Source organism: Oreochromis aureus, linkage group 3 (genome assembly GCF_013358895.1).
Source record: "Oreochromis aureus strain Israel breed Guangdong linkage group 3, ZZ_aureus, whole genome shotgun sequence".
NCBI classification, from domain to species: Eukaryota; Metazoa; Chordata; class Actinopteri; order Cichliformes; family Cichlidae; genus Oreochromis; species Oreochromis aureus.
This window is the reverse complement of record NC_052944.1, coordinates 4,851,376-4,868,000: the sequence shown is the minus strand read 5'-3', so window position 1 is coordinate 4,868,000 and position 16,625 is coordinate 4,851,376. Positions and strand designations below refer to the sequence as shown.

The window sequence follows — 16,625 nt, the reverse complement described above, 5'->3', positions numbered from 1 at the left end:
CACTGAATTGAATGCAAGTTCAATGCAAAGACACTAAAACCATTAACAAAGAAGCTTTGCAATTTTATACTTTATTCATCTGCATATAATCAAGTTCTGGAAAAAATAAAAGGTTTCATATTCAAAAATGCATGAATTATTTATAGTGTGTCTCTGACCTAAAATCAGAGGAACTGGACAATATGATTGTAAAATTGGCACTGAGAGGTCGGATGGACTTACAACCAAGTTCTAAAACATATATAAAAAAAAGAACTTCTGCTAAGCAGGAACCAAAATAATCCTCATCTAAAGATTATAGGCTGATTATAAACTCAGGCTGTATCACAACAAGACTGAAAAAAAAGCTTGTGTTAAATGCTGGGTGCAAAACAATCCATGTTTTTAAGAGGAAGAGTGCCCCTCATTTGCCATGAGGGGATGATGCTGGTCTGTGCACTGGTGTCCAGCTTGAATATTATCTTTAAATTTTCGCATCCAAGTTCTCTGTCTGCACGTGCACCATCCTCATCTTCAGTTACAGTAACAGTATCCACAAACAGTTCTGAGTCCTCATGTATTTCTTTGATGGAATGCACTTCTCTATGACCTGATTCACGTGAAACTTCGTTTTACAGGCTTTTGCAAAATGATTTGACTTTTTGTATTTCAGACACAGTCTTCCTCTGGTCTCTGGTCTTCCTCTGGTCTCTGGTCTTCCTCTGTGGGGCATTCTGCTTGTGTACTGTGATGTCCCCCACATGCCTTAACTGGTGTTTTTAACCCTTCGTGTATCAGCGCGCCCTACTGTGCCTTTTCTTCCATGTTTATGTTGTATTGAGTGGACCTCGTGGCTGTTACTAGCCATAGCCTTTAGCTGCACCTGAGCTCACTCATGGGAGGGGGCTATGTCGATTGCTGTTTCTAAAGTTAGGTCTTCTCCTTAGCTGGGCAGCTTTTCCCTCACTATTGGGGAGCAAGTTCCAAATTCAATACAGTCCCTGACCATTTGGTCACTATTTTTATAGTTACAGTCTTTCACATGTAGCTTCAGCTCTGTAACAAAGTGCTGAATTGACTCATTGGGGAATTACAAACAAAGTTACCATTTACCACTTTTCTGTACCACTGAAAAGTTCCTTTATTTTATTGCAACATTCTAAATGGCACCATTTTGTTTAAGTTGCTGCTGCAGTGACACTTGAATTCATCACTTTTTGTTGGCTAATTTTGTAATTTTGTAATAGAGGCTGACAGAGGTGCAGGAGCAAGTGAGCCTGGCCTGCACTGAACAGCCGCTTTGGACGGGTGCAGAAGCTAATTGAAGAGGTGGATACACATTGAAACTGCACATACCAAATGCTCCAATGTTTTTATGACCTCAGATAACCTGTAGGAGCACCTTTGGCAGGCCTACACACTGACATTAGCCCACTCTCATCGGAAAGCTCTGCCCCATTTAATGCTGCTGGAAGATGAGGAAATGGGAATTATCCTAATTTCAGAGACCACAGCAATGGCTGAAAGTCTGAAGAGATGTCCTGCAGATAGGACGTGAAATGTCACTGTGGACGCGATAGTGGAGGTCCAAATGTACCCGAGTGAACCAAACACGGGAAAACTGGAGAATCCTCAAGAGTGTTGGGATGATTGTGAAAGCTAGACTATCCATTCACTTACACACTGGAACCCAAAGCAAAATCAAATATACATTATATAGATATAAAAATACAGTGTAAATATCTTATTTGAATGATTACTGGAGAGAAAGGGAGAGACAGACACTGGTGGGGGAGCTCCATTCACTCCTATCAGCAGAGAGAGAGCAGCACACTGGGCTGTAAAATCAACCACCTCTGCTTTCAAGGAGAAAATAAAACAGGCAGCTCAGCTCTGACTCCGTCTGTGCTCTCATTTTTTTCTGCTTTCAACAGAAGATGTTATTTGTAGCATTAATTGGCGTCATCCTCACTGTAATCTGTTACTCATATACTGTGCCGCCATAAAAAATATATTTATATTAAAGAAAAAAGCTAGAAAAACACATTAATTAATTACAGGTGGTCTATTTCTTAGTAACTTTCATGACAGATGTGTTTTTTCCTATCCCCCTTTTCTTCCCAGTTAAGCAGGTGCACTATGACCAAAACTCCAGACTCACAGTAAAACATCACCCCAGTGTTAAAAGATAAAGTTCAGGAACATTTCTGTGTGTATTACAGCAAACACAGCAGTCTTTTCTCTGTATGTTTGACTTTATAAATTGATTTATTATGAGCAACGCGAATGTTAACAAATGGAGAATTTTACTGAAGCACACTGATTATTACAGTCACAGCCTGCTGTCTTTAACAGGCTCAATATTTTTCTTGCCTTGATTGTGCGAAGATTTCTACAAAATCCTCACCGTCGATCACCGTTATTGACAGTCTGGTGAAAAGCATTATGAAGATGTAGTGACAGCCAAATTGGGCCAGCAGATGTCATTGTGGAGGAACTAAGAGGAGAACAGTCTGGCCCGATATCACAGAACTGTCACATGATATTAAACAGAAACTGTCAAGTCACCTCTGTACATTGGGCAGTCATAATGAAGCTCATATGAAGCTCAATTAAGTTAAGTAAGTTGTAGATTGAAGCTGCTCTTCATATTTTTGACCACCAGATGTCACCAAAGAGGACAATAACCTTTTTTCGATACAAGCTTCAGAAAGTTTCATTTGGCCATCACGAACTTTTGGAACGCAGCCTACATCGCGGCGCCGTCGATTAATCGCATCTTATATCCCATACGGCCACGATCCAGAAGAAGACCTAGAGGACACTACCGGTAGCGCCAGTAAATATCGGAAAGAAGAAGAAGAATATATGATGACGTAATCAGAAAGCGCCGTAGACGTTAGCAAACCAGTTAGCTCAGTTAGCCCGCAATTTGAAAGGAGCTTACTGACAGCTTCACAGCTCGTGTGGGCGAATGTTTTATCTTGTTAAATGAGCCAACAGCACCTCTGGTTCCTAGCAGCTGTTTGGGTTAGTCCTGGCTCGCTTTCATTATGACAGAGGAAGAGGATTTACCAGCCAACTTTTTGACAGAGAAGATGCAGCACAGCAGTGGAGAGCTGGTCCCTCCCGACGGCCTGTGTTGGTTGTCAGTACTGTTCTGTCTGATGCTGGCTTGTTTTTATGTTGGCAGCTTATATGTGTGGAGGAGTCACCTGCCGAGGTGAGCTACATACGCTTTATGAATATAGTGAGGTTTATTTGAAAGGAGAGTCAGTGAACTGCTTTCATTCTTATATTATTTACCCATACTGAAGTCTGCATTAAGTTTGAATTAATATTTAATTAGAAATAATTGATCAATCTGCATGTGTGTGTGGACCACGTTAAAGAGTCACTGAAGAAAGGCTGCAAGTGACATTTTTCATGTGGTTCCATTCGTTTTAGTGCTACAAATAAGGAAATGTATCTTCTATGATAATCTTCAGTACTCATATCACGGTGTGTGGCTACAAGTGCAGCAATGACAGTTACCTTGTTTCTGACTGGATTAACCTGTGAGGAGCTTCCAGCGCTGTAGTTTCTTGTGTTGCTACTTTACCTCCACCTGGGCACACTGTATATGTTTAGTCACACACTGTAGACCAGGTTTTAAATGGCTAAATGACCTCCTCAACCTCTCTTGAAGTTCTCCAGAGGCCTGGTAATGAATAATTCATTTGATTCAGGTGTGTTGACCCAGGGTGAGACCTAAAACCTGCAGGAGACCGGCCTTACAGCCCTGGAGTTCTCCACCCCTGCTGTACTATCACAGCTTCTTTTCTCAGGGTGTTTTTTTAAACTTGAAGTAAAACTTGGTTCAGTTTTTCACTCACAGATGCACAAAGAATTTCCTGTCGTCTGACAAGGGCATATATGGATGCAACAGTTGTCAGATTCGGGGCCAGGGCAGATATTTAACTAGAAAGTGCATTTTCTGAAGAAACTGCAGTGTGAATGCTTGAATCTGAATGTATGCACTGAAATGAATTAATTGCTGAATTTTAAGTTAAAAATGTTGAATGAGATGAAAAATACAGAAATTTTCACCTGAAAACAAAAGTGCAGAACTGCTAAAAGCTGACATCCACACAGAAGTTGGAAAATAGCTGAAAATGTTTTCATTGTAAATTAGAAAAACATAAGTAATGAGAAAAGAAAATTCAGAGTCAGAAAACATCTGAATGAATATTAAAAGTTCATATTCTTTGAATCACTGAATGACTAAAATATGATCCCTCCACTTGGATCCACACAGTTGTAAAGATTTAAATCTCTGAGCTTTGAAAGACACGCTGTTGGATAGAGAACAACAATAGCTATGATTTGAGGGTAAAATGATGGCTGGAGAGCAAACACTGTGGACACAGCAGCAGTTGAAAGAGAAGTGTTTAAGATGATTCTTGACACAGTGAGAGACAGAGCTCGTTAGGCAGGCAGGTGTGAGCCTGGTTGCTATAGTGACTGCACCCATTGGCTCCATACACACGCACACAGACATGCACCTCACTTTTGCTGCTTAAAATGAACAGAAAAGTTAGGCGAAACAAATCGTTCCCAAATGAAAAGTACAGGTCCTATTGACGAAATTCTTTCACCGTGAGCGCAGCAATGTCCAGTCTACCTAATTCTCAGTTTTCATGCCTGTGGAGTTTATTATATGGATGTGGTGACAGTGTAAAAACACCATGCTCTTCTGATTTTCAAACGAACCTTCTGAGCCATTTTAACATTAGAGTCTATGGAGGAGTTGGAGGAGGAGGCTGTGCTTTGGTGACATTTATGAAAGAACCATAACACCTAGTACAATAATAAACACATTGGATGAAAGAGGACAGCGATGGCTACGTTTTGAGGGTAAAATCAGACCGGTAGAGCAAACGCTATGGACACAGCAGCAGTTTTAAAAATATTTTAAGATTAATTTTTTGCTCCTCTCACTCTAGCAGTTGAGCTGTCTCACTCTAGCCCCAACATTCCGTCCCATACACACCCATTATAAACTCTGAAACGGGTGAAAAAACATCATGAAACGTAAACTGGAACTGAAGAAAAAGTATAATAGATATTGAAAAGATAAATACAAGTTGAATAGTTGAATGTCTTGTCTTCGTTTTAAAGTTTGAATGGTGGCTCTACGTCAATGTATGTGAAAGTAGATACAGTTTTAAGAGGAGTAAGTTGAATGAGGATTTGAAGGGTCTCCCCATTGAAATACATGGGAAATTTTTGTTGAAAAAAGTTGAATAAAATGAAAAATATAAATGTTAAAAATGAGAAAAGTAGAAGCAGTCATGTCCTAAAGAAGGGGAATCTAACAGTGTTTGAATGGTTTTTTTAAGTTGAACGGTTTTGAAGGAGTTAGATGCCAAAAAACGTACGGAATATATAAAATAGAATAATAACTAGAAAGTGCATTTTCTGAAGAAACTGCAGTGTGAATGCATGAATCTGAATGTATGCACTGAAATGAATTAATTGCTGAATTTTAAGTTAAAAATAAAAATGTTGAATGAGCCTGAAAATACAGAGTTTTTAACCTGAAAACAAAAGTGCAGAACTTTTGAAAGCTGATGTTCACACAGAAGAAGTTGGAAAATAGCTGAAAAGTTTTTAAATTAAAATTTGGAAAACCTAAGAAATGAGAACAGAAAATTTAGAGTCAGAAAACATCTGAATGAATATTAAAAGTTCATATTCTTTGAATCACTGAATGACTAAAGTGTGATCCCTCCACGTGGATCCACACAGTTTTAAAGCTTTACATCTCTGAGCTTTGAAAGACACGGTGTTGGAAAGAGAACAACGATGGCGACATTTTGAGGGTAAAATGATGGCTGTAGAGCAAACACTGTGGACACAGCAGCAGTTGAAAGAGAAGTGTTCAAGATGAATCTTGGCAGAGTGAGAGAGAGCTCGTTAGGCAGGCAGGTGTGAGCCTGGTTGCTATAGTGACTGAGCCAGGGCTCCATACACACGCACACAGACATGCACCTCACTTTTGCTGCTTAAAATGAACAGAAAAGTCAGCCCCAAACAAATCCTTCCCAAATGAAAAGTACATGTCGTATTGACAAAATTCTTTCACCGTGAGCGACAGCAATGTCTAGTCTACCTAATTCTCAGTTTTCATGCCTGTGGAGTTTATTATATGGACGTGGTGACAGTGTAAAGACAGCCTGCTCTTCTGATTTTCAAACGAACTTTCTGAGCCATTTTAACATTGGAGTCTATGGAGGAGTTGGAGGGAGGAGTCTGTGCTTTGGTGACATTTATGAAAGAACCATAACACCTAGCACAATAGTAAACACACTGGATGAAAGAGGACAGCGATGGCTACGTTTTGAGGGTAAAATCATACCTGTAGAGCAAACGCTGCGGACACAGTAGCAGTTTTAAAAAAGATTTTAAGATTAATTTTTTCGCTCCTCTCACTCTAGCAGTTGAGCTGTCTCACTCTAGCCCCAACATTCCGTCCCATACACACCCATTATAAACTCTGAAACGGCTGAAAAATCATCATCATGAAACTTAAACTGGAACTGAAGAAAAAGTATAACAGATATTGAAAAGATAAATACAAGTTGAATAGTTGAATGTCTTGTCTTCGTTTTAAAAGTTTGAATGGTGGCTCTATGTCAACGTATGTTGAAGTAGATACAGTTTGAAAATGAGTACGTTGAATGAGGATTTGAAGGGTCTCCCCATTGAAATACATGGGAAATTTTGTTGAAAAAGTTGAATAAAATTAAAAATATAAATGTTAAAAATGAGAAAAATAGAAGCAGTCGTGTCCAAAAGAAGAGGAATCTAATGGTGTTTGAATGGTTTTTCTAAGTTGAACGGTTTTGAAGGAGATACAGTACAAAAAACGTCGGAAATATATAATAAAATATAATAATAACTAGAAAGTGCATTTTCTGAAGAAACTGCAGTGTGAATGCTTGAATCTGAATGTATGCACTGAAATGAATTAATTGCTGAATTTTAAGTTAAAAATAAAAATGTTGAATGAGCTGGAAAATACAGAGTTTTTAACCTGAAAACAAAAGTGCAGAACTTTTGAAAGCTGATGTTCACACAGAAGAAGTTGAAAATAGCTGAAAAGTTTTTAAATTAAAATTTGGAAAACCTAAGAAATGAGAACAGAAAATTTAGAGTCAGAAAACATCTGAATGAATATTAAAAGTTCATATTCTTTGAATCACTGAATGACTAAAGTGAATCCTCCACTTGGAACCACACACTTTTAAAGGTTTACATCTCTGAGCTTTGAAAGACATGCTGTTGGAAAGAGAAGAACGATGGCTTCGCTTTTGAGGGTAAAATGATGGCTGTAGAGCAAACACTGTGGACACAGCAGCAGTTGAAAGAGAAGTGTTTAAGATGAATCTTGGCACAGTGAGAGACAGAGCTCGTTAGGCAGGCAGGTGTGAGCCTGGTTGCTATAGTAACTGCACCCAATGGCTCAGTACACACGCACACAGACATGCACCTCACTTTTGCTGCTTAAAATGAACAGAAAAGTCAGGTCGAAACAAATTGCTCCCAAATGAAAAGTACAGGTCCTATTGACGAAATTCTTTCACCGTGAGCGCAGCAATGTCCAGTCTACCTAATTCTCAGTTTTCATGCCTGTGGAGTTTATTATATGGACGTGGTGACAGTGGAAAACACCATGCTCTTCTGATTTTCAAACGAACCTTCTGAGCCATTTTAACATTAGAGTCTATGGAGGAGTTGGAGGGAGGAGGCTGTGCTTTGGTGACATTTATGAAAGAACCATAACACCTAGTACAATAGTAAACACATTGGATGAAAGAGGACAGCGATGGCTACGTTTTGAGGGTAAAATCATACCTGTAGAGCAAACGCTGCGGACACAGCAGCAGTTTTAAAAAGATTTTCAGATTAATTTTTTCGCTCCTCTCACTCTGGCAGTTGAGCCTTCTCACTCTAGCCCCAACATTCCGTCCCATACACACCCATTATAAACTCTGAAACGGCTGAAAAATCATCATGAAACTTAAACTGGAACTGAAGAAAAGGATAATACATATTGAAAAGATAAATACAAGTTGAATAGTTGAATGTCTTGTCTTCGCTTTTAAAGTTTGAATGGTGGCTCTATGTCAACGTATGTTAAAGTAGATACAGTTTGAAAATGAGTAAGTTGAATGAGGATTTGAAGGGTCTCCCCATTGAAATACATGGGAAATTTTGTTGAAAAAGTTGAATAATTTAAAAATATAAATGTTATAAATGAGAAAAGTAGAAGCAGTCATGTCCAAAGAGAAGAGGAATCTAACGGTGTTTGAATGGTTTTCTAAGTTGAACGGTTTTGAAGGAGATAGATGCCAAAAACGCACGGAATATATAATAATAATAAAGATTACAACAACAATACTGTGAATGCTTTTACAAGCATTCACACTAACTAGAAAGTGCATTTTCTGAAGAAACTGCAGTGTGAATGCTTGAATCTGAATGTATGCACTGAAATGAATTAATTGCTGAATTTAAGTTAGAATTTTGAATGAGATGAAAATACAGAAATATGGACCTGAAAACAAAAGTGCTGAACTGCTAAAAGCTGAAATCCACACAGAAGAAGTTGGAAAAGAGCTGAAAATGTTTTAAATGTAAATTAGAAAAACCTAAGTAATGAGAAAAGAAAATTTAGAGTCAGAAAACATCTGAATGAATATTAAAAGTTCATATTCTTTGAATCACTGAATGACTGAAATGTGTGATCCCTCCACTTGGATCCACACAGTTTAAAAAGTTTATATTTCTGAGCTTTGAAAGACATGCTGTTGGAAAGAGAACATCGATGGCGACGCTTTTGAGGGTAAAATGATGGCTGTAGGGCAAACACTGTGGACACAGCAGCAGTTGAAAGAGAAGTGTTTAAAATGAATCTTGGCACAGTGAGAGAGAGAGCTCGTTAAGCAGGCAGGTGTGAGCCTGGTTGCTATAGTGACTGCACCCAATGGCCCCATACACACGCAGACATGCACCTCACTTTTGCTGCTTAAAATGAACAGAAAAGTCAGGCCGAAACAAATCGCTCCCAAATGAAAAGTATAAGTCGTATTGACAAAATTCTTTCACCGTGAGCGACAGCAATGTCCAGTCTACCTAATTCTCAGTTTTCATGCTTGTGGAGTTTATTATATGGACGTGGTGACAGTGTAAAGACAGCCTGTACTTCTGGTTTTCAAACGAACCTTCTGAGCCATTTTAACATTAGAGTCTATGGAAGAGTTGGAGGGAGGAGGCTGTGATTTGGTGACATTTATGAAAGAACCATAACACCTAGTACAATAGTAAACACATTGGATGAAAGAGGACAGCGATGGCTACGTTTTGAGGGTAAAGTCATACCTGTAGACCAAACGCTGCGGACACAGCAGCAGTTTTAAAAAATATTTTAAGATGAATTTTTTTGCTCCTCTCACTCTAGCAGTTGAGCTGTCTCACTCTAGCCCAACATTCCGTCCCATACACACCCATTATAAACTCTGAAATGGCTGAAAAAACATCATGAAACTTAAACTGGAACTGAAGAAAAAGTATAACAGATATTGAAAAGATAAATACAAGTTGAATAATTGAATGTCTTGTCTTCGTTTTAAAGTTTGAATGGTGGTTCTATGTTAACGTATGTGGAAGTAGATACAGTTTAAAAATGACTAAGTTGAATGAGGATTTGAAGGGTCTCCCCATTGAAATACATGGGAAATTTTTGTTGAAAAAAGTTGAATAAAATTAAAAATATAAATGTTATAAATGAGAAAAATAGAAGCAGTCATGTCCTAAAGAAGAGGAATCTAACGGTGTTTGAATGGTTTTCCTAAGTTGAACGGTTTTGAAGGAGTTAGATGCCAAAAAACGTACGGAATATGGAATAATAGATAATAAGAAAGATTACAACAACAATACTGTGAATGCTTTTACAAGCATTCACACTAATAAAGATTTGAATAACAATACTGTGAATGCTTTTACAAGCATTCACACTAATAACAAAGTGGCCAATTGCAAAAGCAATGTTTTCTTTGTTTTGCTTGATTCTGTTTGTATTTCTTTTGTTCCTGTGCTTGTACCAGGGAAGCAATTTGAATGGCTACAAAATAGGGCTGCTAAATTTATGGAATCCTATTCGGCAACAACTTGATGGCAGTCAAGGCAAAAATCTAACAATGCAGATGTTCGCACAAAAAATAATGGATTCCTTTCTGTGAGGAAAAATGAGTCCTTGGTTCATTCTGCAGCTAAGTGATACTTTTACTGCAAAATTTTCATGCTCCACTATATCACAAGCGCCTGGCTCAGGCTTTACTTTGAAGTTGTGTTGAATTATGGTGCCACTCAAAACGGACCAGGCCAGAGCCTAGATGATCTCTTAAGTGTTACTGTGTGTAAAGATGCATGTATCCTCTGACCTATCACTGTGACTAGCAAACGCCAAAGGAGTATACTGCGATGGTTATAACTGGGCTTTCTTGGTATTCGCTGGCCCCAGTCACATAGGGAAAGAAAATATAGATTCTCTAACCACTTGTGAGTGGTTGTTGGTAGTAGTTGTGTAGGTGATTGCTAAAGCGCTAGTCAAATGGGCCTAAGACCCGTCAGTGACTCTCTGCCAACTGCTTGTTCTTAGAGAAAAGTGTTTATTCCAGGACTGGTTGGTGAGTGGTTCATAGCAGTCGTGAGGTCTCTAGAAAGATAGATGAGATGTAGAGTGCTGCACCATAAGTCTCCTTGCTACCTTCTTCAGTGCACACCTGTAGAACGCACCAAGTGGTAGGGGAGCTATGAAGTGTGACACAAAACTGAAACAGAAACTGTTTACGTTCAAACTAAACGTTTCATCTTTTGAAATGTGTTGGTTGTAAGGCAGAATTGTGAATTTGATGGTAAACATCCTCCAAGTTTGCATCACATCTTGGAAAGTAAAATGGCGAATGACTGCACAGAATACTGTGTCTTTCATGTAAAGCAGCTGCTTGTGACCAAACACAAGGCTGGTTATGGTGCACGATCTTATGATGGAGTACTGGTGCCACGGCTCCTATACCTCTACAAAATGTGCAGATGAGTTAGTGAAGCAAGTTGATCAGCTGTCTTATCGTGTCTTGTGATAAAACATACATCCTCTTTATGGCACGGTTATAACCAACAATGTCCTTGCCCACTTCATTTTGTAGAAATCCAGCCAATTCTTTTAAGTGTTTGTGTGCGCGTGTGTGTGTGTGTGCGCGTGTGTGTGTGCGTGCGCACGTGTGTGCGTATGTGTGTGCGTGCGTGCGTGTGTTTGTGTGTGCGTGTGTGTGCGTGTGTGCGTGCGTGTGTGTGTGTGTGTGTGCGTGTGTTTGTGTGTGTGTGTGTGCGTGTGTGCGTGCGTGTGTGTGTGTGCGTGTGTGTGCGTGTGTGCGTGCGTGTGTGTGTGTGCGTGTGTTTCTGTGTGCGTGTGTGTGCGTGTGTGCGTGCGTGTGTGTGTGCGTGTGTTTGTGCGTGTGTGCGTGTGTTTGTGTGTGTGTGTGTGTGTGTGTTCTTTTCCCCTTCTAAACAGATGCAGCTTTCTTTATCATGTCCTTATACTTAACACTACACCGTTCTTATGTAAAGAGTAATAACTGCCTTGTAACTAAAACTGATTCTTAACTCATCTGCACCAGACGTTGTGGAGAGTGTGTAGCAGCCGTGGCAGCTGTTTGACTTGAAACAGCTGTCTCTGCATTTCTACTTTTTTATCGAAATAGTATTTCAACTTTATTCTCAAAATGAGCAATAAGATACTTTTTTCTTAATGCTGCCTTAATACTTCTTCATAGGATCCTCTTTGTGATTGGTTTTATCCAGTGTCAGCCAGCAACCCTGAGCAATCCCTTGCCAGCCGGTCTGGGAGTACACACACTCCATGGTGACCAGAGGTTGCCCAGATGTTAACACCTGGTCTCTAACCCTGTGTGACTGGTGCCTTACGAAGCCTAACACCACAGTAAAGTAGAACTGGTGTTGCAATGGTTGCGATCACCTTTCTCTGTTATGCTCGGCTTTCTACTCTACACTCTGAATGTTTAAAGGAGCTGTTTATAGTTTCATTTACTATGTTTTACTTCCAGTGTAACCAAACAGTGGCAGTGTTTTACATTAATGTATTGATTTTGGATGAGACTGATGTGCTGTAATGGTTATCACCGTTTCCTAAAGTTCTCTTTGTGCTCTTTCGTGTTTGTCAGAGTGGTCATTTGAAAATTGGTTTATAGGTTGTCGTGTAGATGTGTAACATACACCTTTTGTATTGTTATTGTAAGTTGATCCTGTTTTTAACAGGCTCAAAAACGCCGTCTTAATATAAAGTTAATGTGGAGCAAATGTCTCTTATATGCCTCCTGTTGCCTTTATTTAACTTGTGTTGTATCACTTGTCTGCCCACTTATGTGCACTAATTAATAATGTAACTGGGGTTAATCATGCACTTCTTAATGTGAACACAGTTATCCATGTTTGAGTGCTCACAGGCTGGTGAAAGCTTTCTCTCCGTGCTGAATAATAGAAACAGAATAGATGAAGCAATAGAAACTCTCCTGTTTCTTTCCCTCTTATCTACTGTATTTGCACAGGTGCAGAGACTCGCTACTTACACCTGTTCATTTATTCAATGCCCACAGAGTCATAACAAGTGGATGGCACATAGTTAATGTACTGAAACTCTGGCCTCCACCCTCCTGTTTGGTTTAACAACTTTTCTGGGAGAAATATTTTGCACTGACAGTGACGTCAGACATTTAGCAAATGTCAGTCTTTAGCACTGCTGTCTTTGATGGTACGAATGTAGCAGAGACTGTGGCAGCTCATCGTCATCACCACTCCGTTCTGGAGTTTTCTCTTGTTTGCTGATTTCGTGGGAGATGGTGTAGTGGTCTTTTTTTTCAGCAGTTTCTAGTGTTAGGTAGTGATGGGAAGTGTTTAGTGATTCCATTGTCACTGGGTTCTCACTGGTTCCCTCGAGACATTAATGGGCATTAATCTGCACGCTGTGTGGTCAGAGGTTTGTCCATGCTGGAGGCATTTCCTCTCTTTGTTGTGATCAGTGTTTGGGTCATTACTCAAAAAAGTGATGTACACAGAACACTGCTCTTAGAGATAATGCAGTACACAACTTAAGTACTCCAGGCAAAAGTAACTTTTAAACTCTTTGTTGTATTACTTTCTCTGTAAAATGATCTGAAATTCATTGTCTGAATTTGAACGGGGAGCTGTGGTGGAGAAATCTGATTAGGACCAAATATTTAAAACATTCTTGCATTGCATGCAGCACTAACTGAATGGATGTCAATTCCAGTGACCGTGTGATGCATGCTTTGCACTGTTATTGAATGCACAGACAGGTCCACTTTCCAACCAGCTCACATACCTTCCGGATCACAAACGACCACTAAATTACGCACTTAAAACTGCGGCACTAGCAGCTGTTTTTTGAGTGCTCAGAGTAGAAAAGCGCTATATAAGAACCAGTCCATTTACCAGTTACCATTTAAATGGCCAACTTTAAAGCATGAAAAAACTGTTTCAAAACCTGCTGTTCAAAGCACTTCTTGCAGGCTGCTGAGTTTGCATCTTTTGCTGTGAAGTACAGCCAGACTTTGACCGCCACCTCATGCATGTAAATGTTGCTGAACTGCAGAGCTCCTTCAGTGACAGGCTGCTGCATCCTAGATGCATGAAGGAGCGTTTCCGCAGGTCCTTCCTCCCTGCAGCTGTCAGACTGTACAATCAGAACTGCTCCCAACAATCATAGATGTTTACATCAGTGCTGTAACTGCCATAAGTTAATTAACCGATTCGCACTACAACCTGGTTTGCCTCTTATCTGTAGTTATTTTTATTTAATTTAATAACTGTACAGTACTCTCTGTTTATAGTAACCATTGTCCTTAATGTAAATATGTAAGAAAAATTGTGTTTGTTTCTGTTCTGTGTCCTGTGTACTGTTTGTTTGTATATGTGTCTTTCTGGCTGCTGTTACAACCAAATTTCCCCTTGTGGGACAATGAAAGGATTATTCTATTCTATTCTATTCTAAATAGTGTTATTACAATATAAAGCCTACCAACCAACTGCTGTTGTGATTTATAGAAATATGAATAAAACTGAATGGGGTTGAAATTGAATTGAATACTTTTGGGCTGTTTCTGTCTTCATTACGACTCCATGCAGGGCAGCTTTTATCATTCACGTTGATACCTGAGTGTGGCTGCTTGATTGATGGGTCAGTGTCTGCGACACATCACTTTACATTTGTAGACACTGAACTGGACTTTGCTGTGTGTACGTTATTGGTTCCCCATGGAGGATTTTAATGTGCTTCTTTATGTGTGCATTATTAAACCAGAGCTCAGTAGTGAGTGCTGCCAACTCCGTTCTCCTCCATCTTATCAGCATACAGAAGCTGTTTGTATCTCCGTACTTGTGTGCTTGGGATAACGTTCTGTGCGTGTTTCCCTGTCCTCAGGGACCATCCTGCTGTCATAAAGAGACGCTTCACCAGCGTCCTGATTGTGTCAGGTCTGTCGCCCCTGTTTGTGTGGGCATGGAGAGAATCCGCAGGTGTCATGGTGAGTTGAGATCTTGGATAGCTTCTTCACTGTGCTGTGTTCCAGTACCTCAGGATTAACATTTTGTGCTACGTTGTATCACATCGCTGTCTGATAACATTTCTGTTTTCATTTGTGTGTCAGAATGGCCCGTCTTTGCTGGTTCTCATGGGAATCCGGTTTGAAGGCCTAATTCCTGCCATTATACTTCCTCTGCTCCTCACCATGGTAAGAAACAGCCAATGTGCTTACCTCAGTAACATTACTACTGGGTTAGTAATACATGTTAGCCGTTAAACTGTGCTCGATTAAAATGATTTGGGAAAGAAAACATTTATTTTTCTTTAGTTTGAATGATGAAAACATCAGTTGTGGGAAACATGCATGTTTTTACAAGACACTTATCACCTCTGAGCGTCCTTGTAATCTCTCACTCAGAATAAAGTATGAGACTGTATAGAAACAATTTCAAATAATAATTTAAATTGTTACTTTTATTAATGTTTCACACACTTATTTTGAATCTACAAAGTTACAGAAAAAAATTCACAAATGTGACAGTGTTACTTTCTCATTCGTACTTACATTCACATACATCCACAACAGAAAAGTAGCCAGGGAGATGAAGAAAGTAGGCGAACACATCTGGAGTCTGTGTGTTCAACAAACAGGTTGGTGGCAAAAACAAAGGAAAAGGCTTATAGTGACCTCTGTGTGAGGCTTGACACTAAGGAAGTAGTAAAGGACTTTTATCATATGGCTACACAGAGAGCCTTGGACAGTCTTGGATGAATGTATGAATGAATGTACTGAAGAGGTGGAACCTCTTGAGGAGCTGGTGGAAGGAAAAATGAGAGTGAAGAGGATGGATGAATCAGGAAGTGCAGAGGATTAGGAATGAGCAAGTGAGGGCAACGATGACAGCTGGTCTAGATGACATATCTGTGAGGTGTGTAGATAGGAGGAGAGAGTTCAGTTGTTAACTTTTTAACCAAAGTATTTAACAGTCTTGGAGGGTGGGAGGATACCTAGAGAGAGAGAAGTGGAATAATGGTTTTCAAGAACAAGAGCTGTTGTAACTATGGAGGGATAAAGTTGATGAACCATATCATGAAGCTATGGGAAAAAATTATTGATGTTCAGTTATGAAGAGAGGTGATGGTCAGGCTTAATGTTGAGAAATAACACTACAGATGTGATGTTTGTTTTCAGAGTGTTGATGGAGTATAAAGAAGGTCAGGAGTCGTACTGTCTTTGTGGATGGATAAAAAGTTTATGATAAGAAAGGAACTGTGGCACTACATGAGGAAACCACGAGTTCCAGTGAAGTATTTCAAATCTATGAGGACAGCAAGACAGTGGTGACGTATGCAGCACGTTAACAGTGAAGCAAGGAGTAGAGGTATTGAAGTGTACAAGTTAAATACCTGGGATCAACCATCCAAACCAAAGAGAGGTGAAGAAGAGAGTGCCGGTAAGGTTGATTTGTGACAGAAGGATTGTAGCAAGAGTGAAAGGTTTACAAGATGGTAGTGAGACTTGGTCCGATGTTTGGTTTGGAGACGGTTGTACTCGGAAAATGAGAAGTTGTTGAAGCTGGAGGTGGCAGAGATGGAGATGTTAAGGTTCTCACAGAAAGGACGAGATTAAAAAGCTGCCAGACAGGAGGAAAAGTTTCAGACCACAAAAAAAGGTTTGTGGATGTTGTGAAGGAGGACGTTGAAAGAGCCGATGTGACTTTGGAGGCGACTCCAAAAGGAACAGCCGAAAGACGAAGATTTACAACCAGAACTCTGTGATTGCCTCAGATTAGCGACTGCGCATACCCAAATGTGTTCTGAACGCTCAGCGCTCACACACGGAGTGACTTTTATCTTCTTTCTGCTCTCAGATCTGTTACAAACCCAAACAGAAATGTCTTTCAAATACCAGTATAATGAGAGTATGTTAGATGAATATCTGATGCAGAGCCACTGAACATACCTGTTCTTAAACAGCTCT

The 16,625-nt window shown here is 39.7% G+C and overlaps 2 protein-coding genes across 2 annotated transcripts in view; one reads left to right on the top strand and one right to left on the bottom strand.

Moving 5' to 3' along the window:
* peli3 (pellino E3 ubiquitin protein ligase family member 3) overlaps positions 1–3,679 on the bottom strand; it is a 46,950-nt gene extending 43,271 nt beyond the window's left edge. Inside the window, exon 1 of the mRNA XM_039609185.1 lies at positions 3,514–3,679. The gene's annotated coding sequence lies outside the window, so the exon portion shown is untranslated. The remainder of the gene's footprint in view (positions 1–3,513) is intronic.
* Positions 2,700–16,625, top strand: part of rce1a (Ras converting CAAX endopeptidase 1a) — a 29,203-nt gene continuing 15,277 nt past the window's right edge. The window contains exons 1-3 of the mRNA XM_031727198.2: positions 2,700–3,202; positions 14,543–14,645; positions 14,769–14,852. Of these exons, the coding sequence (XP_031583058.1) occupies positions 3,033–3,202; positions 14,543–14,645; positions 14,769–14,852 (357 nt within the window). The 5' untranslated portion in view covers positions 2,700–3,032. The remainder of the gene's footprint in view (positions 3,203–14,542; positions 14,646–14,768; positions 14,853–16,625) is intronic.